At 38.0% G+C, this 23,380-nt stretch overlaps 1 protein-coding gene across 3 annotated transcripts; it reads right to left on the bottom strand.

The window, feature by feature from the left end:
- LOC117331713 (limulus clotting factor C-like) lies at positions 1 to 23,229 on the bottom strand. Of its 3 annotated transcripts, none has more exons than XR_004533632.1 (19): positions 23,131 to 23,229; positions 20,490 to 20,655; positions 20,113 to 20,276; positions 19,870 to 19,962; positions 19,657 to 19,749; positions 19,300 to 19,470; positions 17,287 to 17,373; positions 14,538 to 14,648; positions 13,667 to 13,834; positions 13,332 to 13,512; positions 13,129 to 13,239; positions 12,790 to 12,893; positions 10,728 to 10,806; positions 10,347 to 10,555; positions 9,818 to 10,104; positions 9,228 to 9,504; positions 8,571 to 8,746; positions 7,109 to 7,200; positions 1 to 614 (listed from the first exon to the last, which is right to left on the bottom strand). XR_004533632.1 is itself a non-coding variant. In XM_033890559.1 (19 exons), exons 1-19 carry the CDS (start codon positions 23,132 to 23,134, stop codon positions 576 to 578), a joined length of 2,544 nt encoding a protein of 847 aa, XP_033746450.1. In that variant the 5' UTR covers positions 23,135 to 23,229; the 3' UTR covers positions 1 to 575. The 3 variants fall into 3 exon arrangements, 2 of the variants coding, with proteins under 2 accessions (XP_033746450.1, XP_033746451.1); XM_033890559.1 differs by having other exon boundaries at positions 8,639 to 8,746; XM_033890560.1 differs by lacking the exon at positions 1 to 614 and having other exon boundaries at positions 6,232 to 7,200.
- Between the last annotated feature and the right edge of the window lie 151 nt (positions 23,230 to 23,380).

Genomic DNA, 23,380 nt, shown 5'->3' with positions numbered 1-23,380 from the left:
GATAGTATACATGTAGGTATAAAAATAGTATACATAGGTATAAGAGTTTATTAGTTACTGAAATTGTTGTTGAAAGCATTTCACAAAATATTGAGACATCAATTTATACAAAAAATACATTTGGAAATTAATCGATTTTAATCGATCATCGATTGGTTACACACAAGTGATGATCGATCACAAAATATCAACCGATTCCCAACACTAGTGATTACACAGCTAACCATGTTCCAAAGAGACCGGGTGACAAATGAAGAAGAGGATATCTGGAAAATGATTCAAATAATAGGTTTATCAACAAGCATCAAACACGTCTGACTTCATATCGCACAAGGAAATGAAATGTTTCCAGATGGGATCCTGATAAAACTTTTCCCATAGTCTTCATAAGGTAGGGCGTAAGGGTGGTATCTGTCGCCCTCTTTGTATGATCGTTAGAGGCGACTACTTTCGATATCTTATTTCATCTTTTCTCTTCTTTCTTGTAACTTTATTCTTCCTAATGTCCATTTTGACACTGCCCAACTGTTGACCTTTATTTGAGCGTGCGCCCCTGTGAGGAAGGCTTTGGATTCCTATGACCAGCAGTATCTTGGGGTGTTCAGCAGTAGATGCTTTTTGATGTGTTCGGTTATTATAAAAAATGAAGAAATTGTTACAATTAGTTATAATACAGACTCCAATAAGTTATGATACAGGCTACTAAGTTATAATACAGACCCCAATAAGTTATAATACAGACCCCAATAAGTTATAATACAGACTCCAATAAGTTATAATACAGACCTCAATAAGTTATAATACAGACCCCAATAAGTTATAATACAGACCTCAATAAGTTATAATACAGACCTCAATAAGTTATAATACAGACCTCAATAAGTTATAATACAGACCCCAATAAGTTATAATACAGACCTCAATAAGTTATAAAACAGACCTCAATAAGTTATAATACAGACCTCAATAAGTTATAATACAGACCTCAATAAGTTATACTACAGACCTCAATAAGTTATAATACAGACCTCAATAAGTTATAATACAGACCTCAATAAGTTATAAAACAGACCCCAATTAGTTATGATACAGACCTCAATAAGTTATAATACAGACCTCAATAAGTTATGATACAGACCTCAATAAGTTATAATACAGACCTCAATAAGTTATACTACAGACCTCAATAAGTTATAATACAGACTTCAATAAGTTATAATACAGACCTCAATAAGTTATAATACAGACCTCAATAAGTTATAATACAGACCCAAATAAGTTATAATACAGACTGCAATAAGTTATAATACAGACCCCAATAAGTTATGATACAGACTGCAATAAGTTATAATACAGACCCAATAAGTTATAAAACAGACCCCAATTAGTTATGATACAGACCTCAAAAAAAGTTATAATACAGACCCCAATAAGTTATAATACACACCCCAATAAGTAATAATACAGACTCCAATAAAATCGTGTTGTAGCATTCTCTAGTCGAGGCGTAAAACATAAAGATATCTACAGGTTTACTGTGGTCAGTATTTCTATAGAGATATCCACAGGTTTACTGTGGTCAGTATAACAATAGAGATACCCACAGGTTTACTGTGGTCAGTATTACTATAGAGATACCCACAGGTTTACTGTGGTCAGTATTACTATAGAGATATCTACAGGTTTACTGTGGTCAGTATTACTATAGAGATATCTACAGGTTCACTGTGGTCAGTATTACTATAGAGATATATACAGGTTTACTGTGGTCAGTATTACTATAGAGATATCCACAGGTTTACTATGGTCAGTATTACTATAGAGATATCCACAGGTTTACTGTGGTCAGTATTACTATAGAGATACCCACAGGTTTACTGTGGTCAGTATTACTATAGAGATATCGTCAGGTTTACTGTGGTCAGTATTACTATAGAGATATCCACAGGTTTACTGTGGTCAGTATTACTATAGAGATATATACAGGTTTACTGTGGTCAGTATTACGATAGAGATATCTACAGGTTTACTGTGGTCAGTATTACTATAGAGATATCCACGGGTTTACTGTGGTCAGTATTACTATAGAGATATCTACAGGTTAACTGTGGTCAGTATTACTATAGAGATATCTACAGGTTTACTGTGGTCAGTATTACTATAGAGATATCGTCAGGTTTACTGTGGTCAGTATTACTAGAGATATCCACGGGTTTACTATGGTCAGTATTACTATAGAGATATATACAGGTTTACTGTGGTCAGTATTACTATAGAGATATCGTCAGGTTTACTGTGGTCAGTATTACTATAGAGATATATACAGGTTTACTGTGGTCAGTATTACTATAGAGATATCGTCAGGTTTATTGTGGTCAGTATTACTATAGAGATATCTACAGGTTCACTGTGGTCAGTATTACTATAGAGATATCCACAGGTTTACTATGGTCAGTATTACTATAGAGATATATACAGGTTTACTGTGGTCAGTATTACTATAGAGATATCCAGAGGTTCACTGTGGTCAGTATTACTATAGAGATATCTACAGGTTTACTGTGGTCAGTATTACTATATAGTTATCCACGAATTTACTGTGGTCAGTATTACTATAGAGATATATACAGGTTTATTGTGGTCAGTATTACTATAGAGATATATACAGGTTTACTGTGGTCAGTATTACTATAGAGATATATACAGGTTTACTGTGGTCAGTATTACTATAGAGATATCCACAGGTTTACTGTTGTCAGTATTACTATAGAGATATCCACAGGTTTACTGTTGTCAGTATTACTATAGAGATATCCACAGGTTTATTGTGGTCAGTATTACTATAGAGATATATACAGGTTTATTGTGGTCAGTATTACTATAGAGATATATACAGGTTTACTGTGGTCAGTATTACTATAGAGATATCCACAGGTTTATTGTGGTCAGTATTACTATAGAGATATATACAGGTTTACTGTGGTCAGTATTACTATATAGTTATCCACGAATTTACTGTTGTCAGTATTACTATAGATATATCCACAGGTTTACTGTGGTCAGTATTACTATAGAGATACCCACAGGTTTACTGTGGTCAGTATTACTATAGAGATATATACAGGTTTACTGTGGTCAGTATTACTATATAGTTATCCACGAATTTACTGTGGTCAGTATTACTATAGAGATATCCACAGGTTTACTGTTGTCAGTATTACTATAGAGATATATACAGGTTTACTGTGGTCAGTATTACTATAGAGATATCCACAGGTTTTTTGTGGTCAGTATTACTATAGAGATATATACAGGTTTACTGTGGTCAGTATTACTATATAGTTATCCACGAATTTACTGTTGTCAGTATTACTATAGAGATATCCACAGGTTTACTGTGGTCAGTATTACTATAGAGATATCTACAGGTTTACTGTGGTCAGTATTACTATAGAGATATATATACAGGTTTACTGTGGTCAGTATTACTATAGAGGTATCTACAGTTTACTGTGGTCAGTATTACTATAGAGATATCTACAGGTTTATTGTGGTCAGTATTACTATAGAGATATCCACAGGTTTATTTTGGTCAGTATTACTATAGAGATATCTACAGGTTTATTGTGGTCAGTATTACTATAGAGATATCTACAGTTTACTGTGGTCAGTATTACTATAGAGATATCTACAGTTTACTGTGGTCAGTATTACTATAGAGATATCCACAGGTTTACTGTGGTCAGTATTACTATAGAGATGTCCACAGGTTTACCGTGGTCAGTATTACTATAGAGATATCCACAGGTTTACTGTGGTCAGTATTACTATAGAGATATCGTCAGGTTTATTGTGGTCAGTATTACTATAGAGATATCTACAGGTTCACTGTGGTTAGTATTACTATAGAGATATCCACAGGTTTACTATGGTCAGTATTACTATAGAGATATCTACAGGTTTACTGTGGTCAGTATTACTATACAGTTATCCACGAATTTACTGTGGTCAGTATTACTATAGAGATATCCACAGGTTTACTGTGGTCAGTATTACTATAGAGATATATACAGGTTTATTGTGGTCAGTATTACTATAGAGATATATACAGGTTTACTGTGGTCAGTATTACTATAGAGATATCCACAGGTTTACTGTTGTCAGTATTATTATAGAGATATCTACAGGTTTACTATGGTCAGTATTACTATAGAGATATCCACAGGTTTACTGTGGTCAGTATTACTATAGAGATATCCACAGGTTTATTGTGGTCAGTATTACTATAGAGATATATACAGGTTTACTGTGGTCAGTATTACTATAGAGATATCTACAGGTTTACTGTGGTCAGTATTACTATAGAGATATATACAGGTTTACTGTGGTCAGTATTACTATAGAGGTATCTACAGTTTACTGTGGTCAGTATTACTATAGAGATATCTACAGGTTTATTGTGGTCAGTATTACTATAGAGATATCTACAGGTTTATTGTGGTCAGTATTACTATAGAGATATCTACAGTTTACTGTGGTCAGTATTACTATAGAGATATCCACAGGTTTATTGTGGTCAGTATTACTATAGAGATATATACAGGTTTACTGTGGTCAGTATTACTATAGAGATATCCACAGGTTTACTGTTGTCAGTATTATTATAGAGATATCTACAGGTTTACTATGGTCAGTATTACTATAGAGATATCCACAGGTTTACTGTGGTCAGTATTACTATAGAGATATCCACAGGTTTATTGTGGTCAGTATTACTATAGAGATATATACAGGTTTACTGTGGTCAGTATTACTATAGAGATATCTACAGGTTTACTGTGGTCAGTATTACTATAGAGATATATACAGGTTTACTGTGGTCAGTATTACTATAGAGGTATCTACAGTTTACTGTGGTCAGTATTACTATAGAGATATCTACAGGTTTATTGTGGTCAGTATTACTATAGAGATATCTACAGGTTTATTGTGGTCAGTATTACTATAGAGATATCTACAGTTTACTGTGGTCAGTATTACTATAGAGATATCCACAGGTTTATTGTGGTCAGTATTACTATAGAGATACCCACAGGTTTACTGTGGTCAGTATTACTATAGAGATATATATAGGTTCACTGTGGTCAGTATTACTATAGAGATATCCACAGGTTTACTGTGGTCAGTATTACTATAGAGATATCCACAGGTTCACTGTGGTCAGTATTACTATAGAGATGTCCACAGGTTTACCGTGGTCAGTATTACTATAGAGATATCCACAAGTTTACTGTGGTCCGTATTACTATAGAGAGAGATTATTATAAACATGTATTCATATCCAGTCAGTATTCATATCCAGTCTATTTCAACAGAGTTATGCTAGCGGAAGATCAGAGAATGGTGTCGTAAAAATATACATAACACCAATGTGAGTTAGGGGAGGTAACTCCTATATCTGTTTGAATGACAGGTGGAAAGAAGAATGATACAAAGTACGGACTGTTACACCAATATATTATAGGAGTTTTCATGAAGTCTGAAGTGTTTCTGACAATGCATTGTTTTCGGGATTCATGCAAACTCTTTTAGGTCTTGCTAAGGAATGCTCCAATTGTGTTATATGTAGAATTATAAACGATTCGAAATGACAATCAGAATGTAGAAATAGACGGCATACACATACAAATCTGGTTTACCAATACAATGTCACAGAGGCAATTTAAACACAGTAAGATAATGCTATATAAACAGGGAACATATGGTTCGCTGTACAATTATTCACAAGATACATTACTTATTAAATTGTTGGTATTAATACATTTCTTATTAAGTGATACGGCCTATCACACCGGTATTAGATACTTTTAGTGAAATCAACATCCGATATCGTTCAAGACATGATGATGCATCACAGCTTCAACATATAAATTGAGGATATACCATAAACAATGATTTCAGTCTCGGGTGTCATCAGCGTTCCTTATAAGGTTACTCATTAACTTATATTAAAGCATTATTGGGTGATGATAATATCAATAAAGTACATTCATATGGACAAGTTTGGGTTAGGGAAATTCCTTTAGTTGAGTAAGGTTGATGAAACAGGGGCTAACTAATTCACTTAATCATTTCATTATTTCTTAATGCAACATTGTGTTAATTCTAACTAAACGGACGATCAATTACATCTAAAGTGCAAAAAGCTTTAAAAAAATTATAGATAATTTGAAGTGTTTTATGTCATTTATTTGCACTGAACTTCCTTACACAGACATGAGAATTATAAAAATACATCAACCTTAGATAATCAGAAACAATTAATGTAGACAAAGGCAATGCTCCAATAACATGGATACTACGAACAAGACATGAAACAACAACACAAATACTGCCATTACTGTAATCTCGTGTAACACGTGTCGTTATCGGAGTATAAACATAATTCTAGTAAATATGTAGTACAGTACTATAATCTAGTATCCCTGCTAATCCTAAGTATAAAATGATTTAAAACCAATAACGTTAATTCGTGTATTATATTACTGGCGATCCACTACAATAGGTCTGGGAATGTATTCTACGTATTCATGTCTACAAGAAAAAATACGACAATGAACTTTTACCTCGGAGCAATGCTATAAAAACAGTGTCGAATACATTTTTAATTTTCAGTGAACACATGTGCCTTCGTTCTAGAGTTATAGCATCCAGGATACAAGTATTGATTTCCTTGGAATGATCAGGCATTTTCTTATTTCTTAAGGTATCTTTTCTCTGCACTATTTTCATCGAACATCTTTTTCTGTTTTAACACCGTATATCTATTTCCTGGTTGGACACTGCGGACTTCCTAGGTTGATATCTTTTCTAGTAGAATTGTTGGATATGCCAGCGACGTACTTCTTCGTTTGATACTGTGGCTTCTCACTGCATGAGGAGGTATTTCTTGATTTGATACCGCAGGTAAACATTGTCATTTGATACACAACATTCCATACCCTTTCGAAAGCAATATATATATCTTATCTAATATCACAGTATTTTGTCGTAAGTCATCAGAATTTTGTCATACGAAGTTGGCAAGCCAGTCCAGACAGTTTCTGACCTTCGTGTAGACTCCGTACTGTAGCTCTATTCCACACCCCAGGGGACTGCCCCAGCTCACCACGCCTTCTAAGTACCACTTCCGGTCAGCATCTGCAAACCACACGCACACACTATAAATTCTACGTAGTGACTTTCCTACCTTAACACATATCAATAATTGAAATAAAATCAGAAAAAATCACGTACAATAAATCATCAATCGAGGAGACAAATAAGGGAGATAATGCTGTCAGTAACCATGGGACAAATTACGGATAAGAACAGGAAATTAGATGATTACAGTGTATAGTGAAGCCAAGTTAGTGACAGTGTGTGTCCCGCAAACATTCAAAGAAATCCGGACAGTCTTAGTATACTGTCATGGAAGCACTACTGAAATGAGGTATGACTGTATCAGGGAGGGTCTGGCGTTTCCTAGAACCCCCCTCACACGCTTGTCATGGTAGCATCAGGGAAGACCAGAGGTCCCACAGAATCCCCATCGCACATACAAATGTACATGAACCGCGGCAGTATCAGGTAAGATAAGAGAGTCCCCGAATCCCCATCGCACGTTTACGTACATCTATCGGAGCTGACCTGAAGTCCTCCAGAATCCCTCTCACACACTACCGTTTATTGTGTACTAAATGTTTTAGAGAAGACCAGGGGTCCTCCAGAATACCCCTCGCACACTACCGTTTATTGTGTATTAAATGTTTCAGAGAAGACCAGGGATCCTCCAGAATCCCTCTCACACACTACCGTTTATTGTGTACTAAATGTTTCAGGGAAGACCAGGGGTCCTCCAGAATACCCCTCGCACACTACCGTTTATTGTGTACTAAATGTTTCAGAGAAGACCAGGGGTCCTCCAGAATACCCCTCGCACACTACCGTTTATTGTGTACTAAATGTTTCAGAGAAGAGCAGGGGTCCTCCAGAATACCCCTCGCACACTACCGTTTATTGTGTACTAAATGTTTCAGAGAAGAGCAGGGGTCCTCCAGAATACCCCTCGCACACTACCGTTTATTGTGTACTAAATGTTTCAGAGAAGACCAGGGGTCCCCCTTCGGACGCGTGCCGAGGTAGTCAGTGAAGACCAAAGGTTCCCAGAATCCCTCTCGCGTGTTTGCCGTATCGGGAAAGGTCAGAAGTCTCCTAAGGAACGAGATATCGCACGTGTTCCGTGGTAGTATACTATACCTTTATCAGGGAAGACCAGAGGTCCCCCAGAATCTCTATCGCACGTGTTCCGTGGTAGTATACTATACCTGTATCAGGGAAGACCAGAGATCCCCCAGAATCTCCATCGCACGTGTTCCGTGGTAGTATACTATACCTGTATCAGGGAAGACCAGAGGTCCCCCAGAATCTCCCTCACACGTGTTCTGTGATTGTATACCATACCTGTATCAGGGAAGACCAGAGATCCCCCAGAATCTCTATCGCACGTGTTCTGTGATAGTATATTGTACCTGTATCAGGGAAGACCAGAGATCCCCCAGAATCTCTATCGCACGTGTTCTGTGATAGTATATTGTACCTGTATCAGGGAAGACTAGAGGTCCCCCAGAATCTCCCTCACACGCGTCACTACTTCCGTCTTCCTGTCCAGCACAGAACATGTTTTCTGTGATCGTTTGCGGGTAACCTACAATGGCACACGTGCATCAATATGTATTTGAGGTACCAGTATCCGATATTATCATTTACGGATAATCAAAATACATTTATATTCATGTATAAAGAAAATATTGTAAAATAGGAAAATATTTTTACAAGACAATCCGGTAAATTACCGCCTCACTTAGGTTTACCCATATACAAAGAATGAAGTTCTGCGATTGACGTTTGTTAGGTCTCTGTATTCTGCATTTATCAAACCGTCCCATTTCTGTTAATAGGCGGTGGACAGTCGGAGGACTACTCTCAGATGAATCGGAGATGAGAAACATCAGTTTAATTTTTTTGCAGTAGACAAGTAATTACTTCTCTTCCAGGATTTCTTCAGGTACGAATTATATGCCTGTACCCACATGTACAATGTATAATGCGCAATTCATGTACTCTGCATTATTGTGGGTCCACACCACATTGCCATTACATCATACAGACCAGGACAGTAGACCTACCAACTTGTGCGTATTTGTCCATACAATCCGTATTGGTGGTAGTTTGTACTTTGGCCATTCGTAGCTCCTCGGAGATTCTTGAATTTTCCGTGACTCCCCATCCTGTCACCACGCCCTCTCTTCCTGGGCGTATTAGACGCTCACTGCCTAGCTGATCCGGCAGACACACAGGTCTGACGTAATGGGTCAAGATCACTGGACTATCAAGGAACAACACTGCAATGTCAATGTCATACGTACTGGGGTCGTAGTGAGGATGTATTTCGATCGACGTAACCTAGAAATTTAAGAAACCGTGTTAAATATTCGGATGTTAATCTTAACGAACGAAACGGGAGTAATTGCGATGTTATTTGTAAATCTTCTTGGACATATTTGATTACTGCAACTGTATGTTCTAGCGTTTCTTGGTGTGGCGAGGTAGATGTATTACGGTGTGCATCTAACTTACCGTCCAAAACGAATATAGATAGTTTGTCACAATGTAAAGTTATCTGTCTTTTCTTTATCTTTTCCATTTATACATTAAGCAGTATTGGTTTTCTATTCCACTCCATGGAATACATATACGATGGTAACTTTTAACCCACCTTTCTCTTCTGGACAAACGTGCTGTTCAGGACGTCGGATCGGTAGTGCTTGCCAAGGTAGATGGCGATATCGTCTACAGCAATCGGAATGTCCGTCTCATAATGAGTCACGCAGTGAGCTGCTGTTACAACGAGGTTCTCCGACACGAGGGAACCCCCGCACGTGATGTACCAATAGTTATCCTGCAGGTGGCGAGACATGGCGGCCTGCCATGGCCATTGTCCGATACCGGAAACGGTGCCATTGTATACCAGAGGCAGGCGGGCAGTGGCCGACTTACCGCAAACTGGAGAAAGGGAATTCTATAAGTTACCAGACATATACATCAGATGCTACACAGTATTGTCGACAGTTACGTATTAACCGGAAATACAATCGTCTCGAAGGATATAACCTTTTTTGACATCATCAAGTCACTGGCTTTCCAATTATACAAACACTTATGTTAGAAAAGAGACAATTTTTGAATAAACTTCTTAAGAATTGAAGCTTCAGCTTTAAGTACAGTATTGTTTAGGTTCTATTTACTGGGGAGACAGGCCGGCTGACGACCAGACCATGTGCCGTCCCTCCTACACCTCCTCCGACGGGACCCCACTCGGTAGTAGAACTGGGATTCACACTGGTAGTTTAGCCTCGTATACACGCGAAACTTTCCCTCCGGTAGTGTGAAATCTGTGTTCTGGTTATCGCCCGGGGAATCAAAGCCTGAACGTAGGATGTCAGGAAGACGGGATCTTAAATGATACAAGATGAATTCTTGTGTAGACAAAGCGAAAACAATGGAAAGAAGGGTTAGTATAAAAATAAGTCACCTATACAAATTAAGCATTCTAACAAAAACAATCTGCTCTAAATAAAGTACGACTGGTATGGTCCTTGTCACGTTATAAACTAGGTCTAACTCACCTTCGACTGTTTCTCAGCTCTGGAACAATCACCTGTCTGATGACGTTACTGGGGATCCCCGGATCATCGCACGTGATCACTAGTTAGGGAAAGAAAAAAAAAGACATTTACAAATGCTACTTTTTCTTAACCGATAACCTAAGTGTAAGCAGGTCTGTTTATTTTTCAATTACATTTTTGTACCTTAGTGTAAATCCACGTTCTGTAATGTGATAATGACAGAAAGATGAAAAACAGCAGTTAAGTTCAAAATACCTTTAATGATATATATTTAAAAGTAAGCAAGTTACAGAGATAATTCACAATTACAAAATGAACACTGTTAATTAAAACAGCCGTCCTTGAGTGATTCTTTCCTATCCGTTTCTCCAGAATTAAGAATGTTTATTAACAGTTCACAGTTCCATGCAATTAATAATCCAACAGAATTCTTAGAGCTCTCCTTGGCAACTGTCAATCAGTTCTGAATATACTATATATTGCCAAATATTTCAAGTAGTAAGATAGGTATAGGCCGAAGGTCTAGGCCGAAGGTCTTAAGAGTTATTTCCCTTGAGTAAACCACATAGTATTGCATATCTGTAGGGGCTGTCTCCCTTTAGTCACATGTATAATTATATGCAGTATGATACTTTCATATTATTATCGATACGAAACAACTATGAAATTGTTATGTGAATAAAATAATCGAAATGCACGAAATATTTCTTCTGTTGCAACGGAGAAAGTGGACGGGGTCAGGCTGTCTGTCATCGACTTTTTACACTGAAATGGCTGTTGTAAATGGATAAAATTTACATCAAACTAATTTTGAACGTAGGCCACTTATAACAAGGTAAATGTTTGCATATGACTTTTTGAACGGCACCGTTGTTAAAATAAGTACTTAGTACGGCAAATATAAGGAATAACCATTAATTTTGTTTAGTTTATGAGGTCATATTTTCCGATGGAGCATGAAGTAAATTATGTAAGCGCCAACGTTTACGCAATGAACAGGACTCCATTTTGTGTTATAATCTCATGAACTAAACATAATGAAAGGTAAAACCCTTGAAGCACAGTATCAAAGACCACGACCAATTACCGAGTTCAGTAATGATTGTTCAACTAGTATAATTAAGCAATAAACTGCCTAGATGCGGCAGACCTACTGGTATAACTGCCACATGTGTCACAGACAAACTGAATGGTGCGCGCTAGCCATGATTGTTTGTCTGTGACACATGTGGTAGTTATACCAGTAGGTCTGCCGCATCTAGGCAGTTTATCGCTTATATTTAAGTTCTATTAGTTCTATTTATTCAGAATTTATTAAAATCTCATGTCAATGTGACTTTACAATGTATGGCGGCCATCTTTGTTTACATTTTTTGCAAGTGAGATATTCATACGCCCTCAGGGCAACTTCAGTTATACTCTCATAGATGAAGCTGCTTTTGGTAGGGATTTACTAGTAATATATAAGGGCATTGCCACACCAAATGTAAATATTACCATTTTAAGGTGCTTTGGTTAAAGGGTAAATGGACACAACGGTTGTAGACTTGTGCAGAAAAGCATTACAACCATTAAACGGCATTTATTTCATAACTCAAAACATTTTGGTACTAACACAAATGAAAAAGAATTCCAAGAACTAGTCTATACAATAACAAAGATATTAGTTCCCATCCCACGTGTTATCCTTCCCAGTGATTGGGATATTAGTTCACAACCAACGTGCTATCCTCCCAGTGACATGGATATAAGTTCCCATCCCACGTGCTATCCTCCCAGTGACATGGATATAAGTTCCCATCCCACGTGCTATCCTCCCAGTGGCAGGGATATTGGTTCCGAGTGCACGTGTTAACCTCCCAGTGACGGATATTAGTTCCTGACCCACGTGCTATCATCCCAGTGGCAGGGATATTAGTTCCTGACCCACGTGCTATCCTATCAAGTCACAGTGATTTTAGTTTTCCCAGCATACCATCCTTCCCGTTGTTACAGGGTCTATGTTAGTTTCCACTTCCCACTCTAAGTACATGTACATGTACTATCAAAGGAAGAAACTTACCCTGTACACAGCGAGGTAAGGTCCCGCTCCATGTACCATCTTCTCGGCACGCTCGCTCACTGTCTCCCACCAAGACATAGCCGTCCTCGCATGCGAAGAGCAAGCTTCAGGGAAATAAAAAAAATAAACATGATCTTCTCGACAATAAACAAAACAAACAGATGTATCTGTGTTGTGTACAAGTCAAAATATATTCGAAATCGTTTTTACACGAGGACGCTAACAATCAAACCGAGGCATGTGGCACATTAAAACAGCATTAGAAATACAGATGTATGTCGATAAATTTGTTTTTGTCCTATGCACTTTTACAAAGATTACCATTGGAGGGACACTAACCGAACATCTTCTGTAAATGCTTGGATGTAGTGTAGATTTTTTATAGAACCATGGACAGGAACTTCCGGCGTAGAACACGTGTTCTCAATAAAGAGTGTGTCTCTTTCGCACCTGTAAGTACATACAAAGCAAACGTTGAGCTTATTCATAGGATCATCAAATAAGCACGGCGGCATAAAAATGAAACATACGTATTTACTGACCAAGGTTCTTCACCGGACCAATGGCCGGCTTCCGTGCAAGTTCGAGTCGCGTTTGCCCCCTCCAATCGAAACCCCTCCTGACAGACGTATTGCACGGAGCTGCCGACGGGGTGAGTTGTGCTATTGCTTTGCAGCACGCCATGGGCGATTGTACGGGGTGGCGAACACTCGACTCGTCTTTCTGAAACACACGATAGGATAAATGATGACAACAATAGTTTAGTATACCTTATACTTACTCTACAACATTTGTTTAAAAGTAGATTTCAAAGACGAACACTAACACATGCTTTTGATCATAATGTTCAAGTAAAATTCATTATAACCGAACTTACCACATCGGGGGACTTCGACCCTCCAATGTCCTTCCAAGCACAACATTGCTGATGCTCCAATCATCCGGTATCCCTGGTCACACTCGTACGCAACACTGGCGCCCTCTAGGTAATTGTCTCCACGGACACGTCCGTACTGGATCTGGTTTGGTGGATCACAGGTTCGGACTGAAACGGTGATGTATATGTATTACGCATGGTATCTCCAAGGTCCAAGAAAGAAAGAAAAAAAAAAAAAAAACGAAAAAAAAGAAGAGAAAAAAAAGAAGAGAAAAAACGAAAAAAAAACAAAAAAACACTGATTGACCTTTTTTCTTTTATTTCCAGTGAATTATTGATTTGTAAAAGTTATGTTAAGGTATCCCTAAAATGTTAATCTTAGTAACCTCTGTTGTAGACATTGTCTGGGGATTCAAGTGACCATGAGATAACGCTCACAGGGACTTGGCAAGACTTTCTCACCGACGGTCCATATTATGTGTATTATAGTATCTACATATTATAATATATGTATATGGGCCGTGAGTTGGGAATTCGTGCCCACTCCCTCTGATAGCAATATCTCTGTTTTATCTATGAAATCTGTTTTCAACGCCGTAGTTGGATTTAAAAGCTACATCTAGTCGATAAAAATAAATAATTAAATACGGTAATAATAGAGTCTATAGAGAAAGCCATCGCCATTTACGTGGTACATGTGCCAAAGTATCATTGTCGCAATGTACGTATACATGTTCACGACACCGGATATTGGTATATGTGTGAACGGCGGGAAGGAGATGCGGATTTATGATGACGGTAAACGTTCCCGACACTTTACTTCATGCAGGCTCTTACCTACTCTAGAATCTTTGTTATCAAGTATACCTACCACAGTTTGGTACCTCACTGTTCCATATTCCGTTCGGCAGACATCGGAGATTTGCCACACCGTCGACAGCGTATCCGCTCCGACAAGAGAACTGTACTTCTCTCACGAGCTCTATAGCAGACGTGAACACAGATTTAAAGATGTAGACAACACATTTCGTTATCTTTGTCAAAATGTAACTTTAAAAAAAATTGTATTTAATTAATGTTGAATACAATTTGAACATTGTAATCATCGTTGAAATATGGATTAAGGGATATCGTATCAACAGTAAAGAAATACATTCAAGGTGGCTAGTAGATGAAGAACATAATTGTGTAAACAATCCATACATAATGGACAATCTTTTAACCATGCCCTTGTAGTAACACTTGATATGTACACTTCATGTGCCTAAACATACCTGTATTGGTCTCTGATGTGTGGATGATGGTTAGAACATACCTGTATTGGTCCCTGGTGTGTGGATAATGGTTAGAAACATACCTGTATTGGTCCCTGGTGTGTGGATGATGGTTAGAACATACCTGTATTGGTCTCTGATGTGTGGATGGTGGTTAGAAACATACCTGTATTGGTCCCTGGTGTGTGGATGATGGTTAGAACATACCTGTATTGGTCCCTGGTGTGTTGATGATGGTTGAAACATACCTGTATTGGTCCCTGATGTGTGGATGATGGTTGAAACATACCTGTATTGGTCCCTGGAGTGTTGATGATGGTTAGAACATACCTGTATTGACCCCTGATGTGTGGATGATGGTTAGAACATACCTGTATTGGTCCCTGGAGTGTTGATGATGGTTGAAACATACCTGCATTGGTCCCTGGTGTGTGGATGATGGTTGAAACATACCTGTATTGGTCCCTGGTGTGTGGATGATGGTTAGAACATACCTGTATTGACCCATAATGTGTGGATGATGGTTAGAACATACCTGTATTGGTCCCTGGTATGTGGATGATGGTTAGAACATACCTGTATTGACCCCTGATGTGTGGATGATGGTTAGAACATACCTGTATTGGTACCTGGTGTGTGGATGATGGTTAGAACATACCTGTATTGACCCCTGATGTGTGGATGATGGTTAGAACATACCTGTATTGACCCCTAATGTGTGGATGATGGTTGAAACATACCTGTATTGGTCCCTGGTGTGTTGATGATGGTTAGAACATACCTGTATTGACCCCTAATGTGTGGATGATGGTTAGAACATACGTGTATTGGTCCCTGGTGTGTTGATGATGGTGAGAACATACCTGTATTGGTACCTGGTGTGTTGATGATGGTTAGAACATACCTGTATTGGTACCTGGAGTGTGGATGATGATTGGAACATACCTGTATTGACCCCTTGTGTGTGGATGATGGTTAGAACATACTTGCATTGGTCCCTGGATTGTTGATGATGGTTAGAACATACCTGTATTGTCCCCTGGTGTGTTGATGATGGTTAGAACATACCTGTATTGGTCCCTGGTGTGTTGATGATGGTTAAAAACATACCTGTATTGGTCCCTGGTGTGTTGATGATGGTTAGAAGCATACCTGTATTGGTCCCTGGTGTGTTGATGATGGTTAGAAACATACCTGTATTGACCCCTGGTGTGTTGATGATGGTTAGAACATACCTGTATTGACCCCTTGTGTGTGGATGATGGTTAGAACATACCTGTATTGGTCCCTGGAGTGTTGATGATGGTTAGAACATACCTGTATTGGTCCCTGATGTGTGGATGACAGTTAGAACATACCTGTATTGGTCCCTGGTGTGTTGGTGATGGTTAGAACATACCTGTATTGGTCCCTGGAGTGTTGATGATGGTTAGAACATACCTGTATTGGCCCCTGATGTGTGGATGACAGTTAGAACATACCTGTATTGGTCCCTGGTGTGTTTATGATGGTTAGAACATACCTGTATTGACCCCTAATGTGTTGATGATGGTTAGAACATACCTGTATTGGTCCCTGGTGTGTTGATGATGGTTAGAACATACCTGTATTGGTCCCTGGAGTGTTGATGATGGTTAGAACATACCTGTATTGACCCCTGATGTGTGGATGACAGTTAGAACATACCTGTATTGGTCCCTGGTGTGTTGATGATGGTTAGAACATACCTGTATTGACCCCTGGTATGTTGATGATGGTTAAAAACATACCTGTATTGGTCCCTGGTGTGTGGATGATGGTTAGAACATACCTGTATTGGTCCCTGGAGTGTTGATGATGGTTAGAAACATACCTGTATTGACCCCTGGTGTGTGGATGATGATTGGAACATACCTGTATTGACCCCTTGTGTGTGGATGATGGTTAGAACATACCTGTATTGGTCCCTGGAGTGTTGATGATGGTTAGAAACATACCTGTATTGGTCCCTGGTGTGTGGATGATGGTTAGAACATACCTGTATTGACCCCTAATGTGTGGATGATGGTAAGAACATACTTGCATTGGTCCCTGGAGTGTGGATGATGGTTAGAACATACCTGTATTGGTCCCTGGAGTGTTGATGATGGTTAGAACATACCTGTATTGGTCCCTGGTGTGTGGATGATGATTGGAACATACCTGTATTGACCCCTTGTGTGTGGATGATGGTTAGAACATACCTGTATTGGTCCCTGGAGTGTTGATGATGGTTAGAACATACCTGTATTGACCCCTGGAGTGTTGATGATGGTTAGAACATACCTGTATTGGTCCCTGAAGTGTTGATGATGGTTAGAAACATACCTGTATTGACCCCTGGTGTGTTGATGATGGTTGGAATCACTTCTACAGTCTGGTGAGGTTTAGGTTCAGGTACGGTACACTGGAACTCTGTACGACATATATAACTGTAGTGATTATCGTCAGTATCATATATAACTGTAGTAATCATCGTCAGTATCATATATAACTGTAGTAATCATCGTCAGTATCATGTATAACTGTAGTAATTATCGTCAGTATCATATATAACTGTAGTAATCATCGTCAGTATCATATATAACCGTAGTTATTATCGTCAGTATCATATATAACTGTAGTAATCATCGTCAGTATCATATATTACTGTAGTGATTATCGTCAGTATCATATATAACTAGTAATTATCGTCAGTATCATATATAACCGTAGTTATTATCGTCAGTATCATATATAACTGTAGTGATTATCGCCAGTATCATATATAACTGTAGTAATCATCGTCAGTATCATATATAACTGTAGTGATTATCGTCAGTATCATATATAACTATACTGATTATCGTCAGTATCATATATAACTGTAGTGATTATCGTCAGTATCATATATAACCGTAGTGTTAATCGTCAGTATCATATATAACTGTAGTGATTATCGTCAGTATCATATATAACTGTAGTAATCATCGTCAGTATCATATATAACTGTAGTGATTATCGTCAGTATCATATATAACTGTAGTGATTATCGTCAGTATCATATATAACTGTAGTGATAATCGTCAGTATCATATATAACTGTAGTAATTATCGTCAGTATCATATATAACTGTAGTAATCAACGTCAGTATCATATATAACTGTAGTTATTATCGTCAGTATCATATATAACCGTAGTAATTATCGTCAGTATCATATATAACTGTAGTAATCATCGTCAGTATCATATCTAACTGTAGTTATTATCGTCAGTATCATATATAACTAGTGATTATCGTCAGTATCATATATAACTGTAGTGATAATCGTCAGTATCATATATAACTGTAGCGATTATCGTCAGTATCATATATAACTGTAGTTATTATCGTCAGTATCATATATAACTGTAGTAATCAACGTCAGTATCATATATAACTATAGTGATTATCGTCAGTATCATATATAACTGTAGTGATTATCGTCAGTATCATATATAACCGTAGTTATTATCGTCAGTATCATATATAACTATAGTGATTATCGTTAGTATCATATATAACTGTAGTTATTATCGTCAGTATCATATATAATTGTAGTAATTATCGTCAGTATCATATATAACCGTAGTTATTATCGTCAGTATCATATATAACTGTAGTGAGTATCGTCAGTATCATATATAACTGTAGTGATTATCGTCAGTATCATATATAACCGTAGTATTTATCGTCAGTTTCATATATAACTGTAGTGATTATCGTCAGTATCATATATAACTGTAGTTATTATCGTCAGTATCATATATAACTGTAGTGATTATCGTCAGTATCATATATAACTAGTTATTATCGTCAGTATCATATATAACTGTAGTGATTATCGTCAGTATCATATATAACTAGTTATTATCGTCAGTATCATATGTAACTGTAGTGATTATCGTCAGTATCATATATGACTGTAGTGATTATCGTCAGTATCATATATAACTGTAGTTATTATCGTCAGTATCATATATAACTGTAGTGATTATCGTCAGTATCATATATAACTGTAGCGATTATCGTCAGTATCATATATAACTGTAGTTATTATCGTCAGTATCATATATAACTAGTTATTATCGTCAGTATCATATATGACTGTAGTGATTATCGTCAGTATCATATATAACTAGTTATTATCGTCAGTATCATATATAACCAACTGACACATTCTATTGGGTTTATACTATCAATATGTACACGTAGGGGGATTATTAATATTATTCATTGTCTATGAAATATTTATAAAAATGTACGCTAATCTAAGTAAAACAAACGCTTATTTTAATAATTGTATAAGATTGTTATTTACCACAAACAGGTGACGAAGCTGACCATCGTCCTGACTGTAGACACGTGACCGTCATGTGACCCACCATAACATATGAGGAAGGACATAAGAACGTGGCCACACTCCCTTCCAGATAGTCGTCCGCCCGGACCCTGACATGGATTGGCATAGATGGGGGACCACAAGACACACCTGGAAATCGAAATACAGTATTTGTAAATATGATGGTATAATTCTAACAGGGGATTGGATTTCCTAGTTATCATAAATTATAAATTGCAAAAAAATATTAAAATAAAGCTCAATTTCAACACACATATAACAAACGTTAACCTCTTTCAGAGAATTCATTTAATGTAATGCCATGTTTTCCCTTACGTTTTCGTCGTTCACAAAGTGCTCCCTCGTACTCCGGTAAGCACACACAGGTCCTGTCTGGTAGACAGCTTCCCCCGTGTAAACATCTGCATACTGAGAAGAGATTTTTTTATTAATAATAATTTTATCCTTAAGATAATGTTAAAATTGTTACAGATTTATGTACACTACTGAATGGTGAAATGAGCAGTAATCGCCTACATATGTACATACCGTTACTATTCTCACAGCTGGTACCATTGTACTGAGGTAAACAATTACAGGATCCGTCCGGATTACAGGTACCTTCGTTCTGACAGCTACATTCTGAAATTAGAACAATGCTCTATTGTTAAGATAATTGTTTTCGCACATTATATTAACGACGAAAATGCAGAATATTTTTCAAGGATTATTTAAACCCATTATGATACCATTGTTTTCCAATAAGTATTATTCACAAATCAACAAACTTGCCATTTTCACAAAATCGGCCATATCTGTTGCGTGGGCACGAGAGACATCCCCCTTCCTGGTTTGCGGTGCACGTGTCGCAATGTCGGAAACGACGACACACTTCCGGTCTCCTGTATGGCGTGCAAGGCTTACAGAACATCTTGTATCGGTGAAAATAGGAACATCTAGTTCAGGGAAAATACAAGATTATGAAAAAAAATTATTACTAAAGAAAAAAGGTAGATTTTGTGACAGAGTCGATCACAATCGAAATTCAAACAATTTGTTTCTGGAAATATAGCCATGCTCAATACGATGGAAAATGTAAACAATGCAATTCTGATGAAATACCGATACACTTTTGACGTTCACTGTTATGCGTTGCCCGCCATCATTACCTTCTGATTGATATATCCACTTTGAACATTCTATCGCTGGACTGGGGGCCGCACGAACACTTTATGTGGTCATCAGAGCACATCCCCAGGTCGACTCCTCGTGCTCCAGCCACTGAGCGATAGGCGAAGAAGAGCGTACAGACCAAAATTGACCAACAGCGAAATTCTAAAACCCATAATTATAGTTATACATATCGTTATATAAGGGTTGATGATATCGTAAAGGCATAACGCTCAACTGCATATCTAGATTATCTACACCCCGACATCACCTGTCCAGGGGCGGATACAGGATTTTCAAATAGGGGGTGGGGGAGGGGGTTTACCCCAACAATACCTGTATATACCCGACATAACCTGTCTATACCCTGACATTACCTGTCTATACCCCGACATTACCTGTCTATACCCCGACATCACCTGTGTATACCCCGACATCACCTGTCTATACCCCGACATCACCTGTCTATATCCCGACATTACCTGTCTATACCCCGATATCACCTGTGTATACCCCGACATTACCTTTCTATAACCCGACATTACCTTTCTATATCCCGACATCACCTGTCTATACTCCGACATTACCTGTCTATACCCCGACATTACCTGTCTATACTCCGACATTACCTGTCTATACTCCGACATTACCTGTCTATACCCCGACATCACCTGTCTATATCCCGACATTACCTGTCTATACCTCGATATCACCTGTGTATACCCCGACATTACCTGTCTATATCCCGACATCACCTGTCTATACTCCGACATTACCTGTCTATATCCCGACATTACCTTTCTATATCCCGACATCACCTGTCTATACTCCGACATAACCTGTCTAAACCCTGCCATTACCTGTCTATATCCCGACATCACCTGTCTATATCCCGACATTACCTTTTTATATCCCGACATCACCTGTCTATACTCCGACATTACCTGTCTATACCCCGACATTACCTTCTATACCCTGACATTACCTGTCTATACCCCGACATAACCTGTCTATACCCTGACATTACCTGTGTATACCCCGACATCACCTGTCTATACCCCGACATCACCTGTCTATATCCCGACATTACCTGTCTATACCTCGATATCACCTGTGTATACCCCGACATTACCTGTCTATATCCCGACATTACCTGTCTATAACCCGACATTACCTTTCTATATCCCGACATCACCTGTCTATAACCCGACATTACCTGTCTATAACCCGACATTACCTTTCTATATCCCGACATCACCTGTCTATACCCCGACATTACCTTCTATACCCCGATATCACCTGTCTATACCCCGACATTACCTGTCTATACCCCGACATTACCTGTCTATACTCCGACATTACCTTCTATACCCCGATATCACCTGTCTATACCCCGACATCACCTGTCTATAACCCGACATTACCTTCTATACCCCGACATTACCTGTCTATACCCCGACATTACCTGTCTATACCCCGACATTACCTGTCTATAACCCGACATTACCTTCTTTAACCCGACATCACCTGTCTATAACCCGACACTACCTGTCTATAACCCGACATCACCTGTCTATACCCCGACATTACCTGTCTATAACTCGACATTACCTGTCTATACCTCGACATCACCTGTCTATAACCCGACATTACCTGTCTATATCCCGACATCACCTGTCTATACTCCATCACCTGTCTATACCCCGACATTACCTGTCTATACCCCGACATTACCTGCCTATAACTACTACCTGTCTATAAGACCCACCTGTCTGTAACTACCACCTGTCTATTACTACACATGCCTAATAACTACGTGTCTATGGTTACCACCTGCCTACAATCATCGTCTATCTATAGCTACACTGTGTGTACTGTCTATAACAATCAACTACTAGTATCTATAATTAACATCAGTCTATATATACCCGTTAATATGCCCGACGTGAAATATAAATGATAGTAGTTACCTAGCCACAAAGATACAAGAAATGAATTGTTTTTAGAGACGGAAAATTTGACAAATTTTGGTTAAACTTTGTGATACCGATACATCAAGTGTTGTACTCATCAAGAGTTTATAAGCCAAAACATCTTAGATGGACGTAAAAGCTAAATTAATATTTTAATGTGATCAAATGTTTTAACTTGTAAATATCCTTTAGGGTCTCTCTACTCTGTATATTACAGAGTGGACTGACTACTTGACTCTATATATGAAATTGTGTTATTTAGGGCAAGACTCTAATAAACTATTGAAACTGAATTGTCTAATTTTAAATGTAAAATATTTTTTGTCAACACCTTGTCTACAATAACAACTTGCTTATTAGGAACAGCTAGTTTCCCGTCTTTAATGACCTATCACGGTTCATTTGATTATTAAGATATTTAACGTTCTTTCATATTTGTAAAAAGTGTTTTAACTGTGTGATGCGATCCGAATTTCAACGTTTAACATTATACACAGTACGATACCTGTCAGTGGAGAAAACTCTAAATAAGGCATTCTGACATTTTATCATATTTCACACCATATGTCGGTTAAATCCTAATTTAAACTTTGTTAATTAAGTATCATTATTATAATTACTCACATTTAACAAAAATATTCGTAGATACATGTTCATATGTACTTACCCATTGTACTTCTAGTGTAGTAAGTATCCACGGTGAGAACTGATGTAAAGCCCGGAAGTGACTATGTTTACAAATATTGTACTAGAGGGCTGGGGCTGCTGAACTCTAGGAACTGGTGACGTCATAACACTCCTACCGTATTCAAACGAGTGAATGAGGAGCGGATCCTCGCGTGTCTACGGATGGGTCAGATATATCAGATATCGTCAGAGGTGTACGTGGTAAAACAGTCTGGCTGTCGTTACTATTG

The sequence above is a fragment of the Pecten maximus genome, chromosome 7 (assembly GCF_902652985.1).
Source record: "Pecten maximus chromosome 7, xPecMax1.1, whole genome shotgun sequence".
NCBI classification, from domain to species: Eukaryota; Metazoa; Mollusca; class Bivalvia; order Pectinida; family Pectinidae; genus Pecten; species Pecten maximus.
This window is presented reverse-complemented; position numbering and strand designations above follow the sequence as displayed.

Excerpts from the sequence above, each read along its gene's own strand:
- LOC117331713 (XM_033890559.1), bottom strand. Across the intron at positions 20,277-20,489 it reads GTGGATATATCAATCAGAAG|ATGTTCCTATTTTCACCGAT; the intron begins GTAATGATGGCG and ends TCCCTGAACTAG. Across the intron at positions 14,649-17,286 it reads CACACCAGGGGTCAATACAG|AGCTCGTGAGAGAAGTACAG; the intron begins GTATGTTTCTAA and ends CGTCTGCTATAG.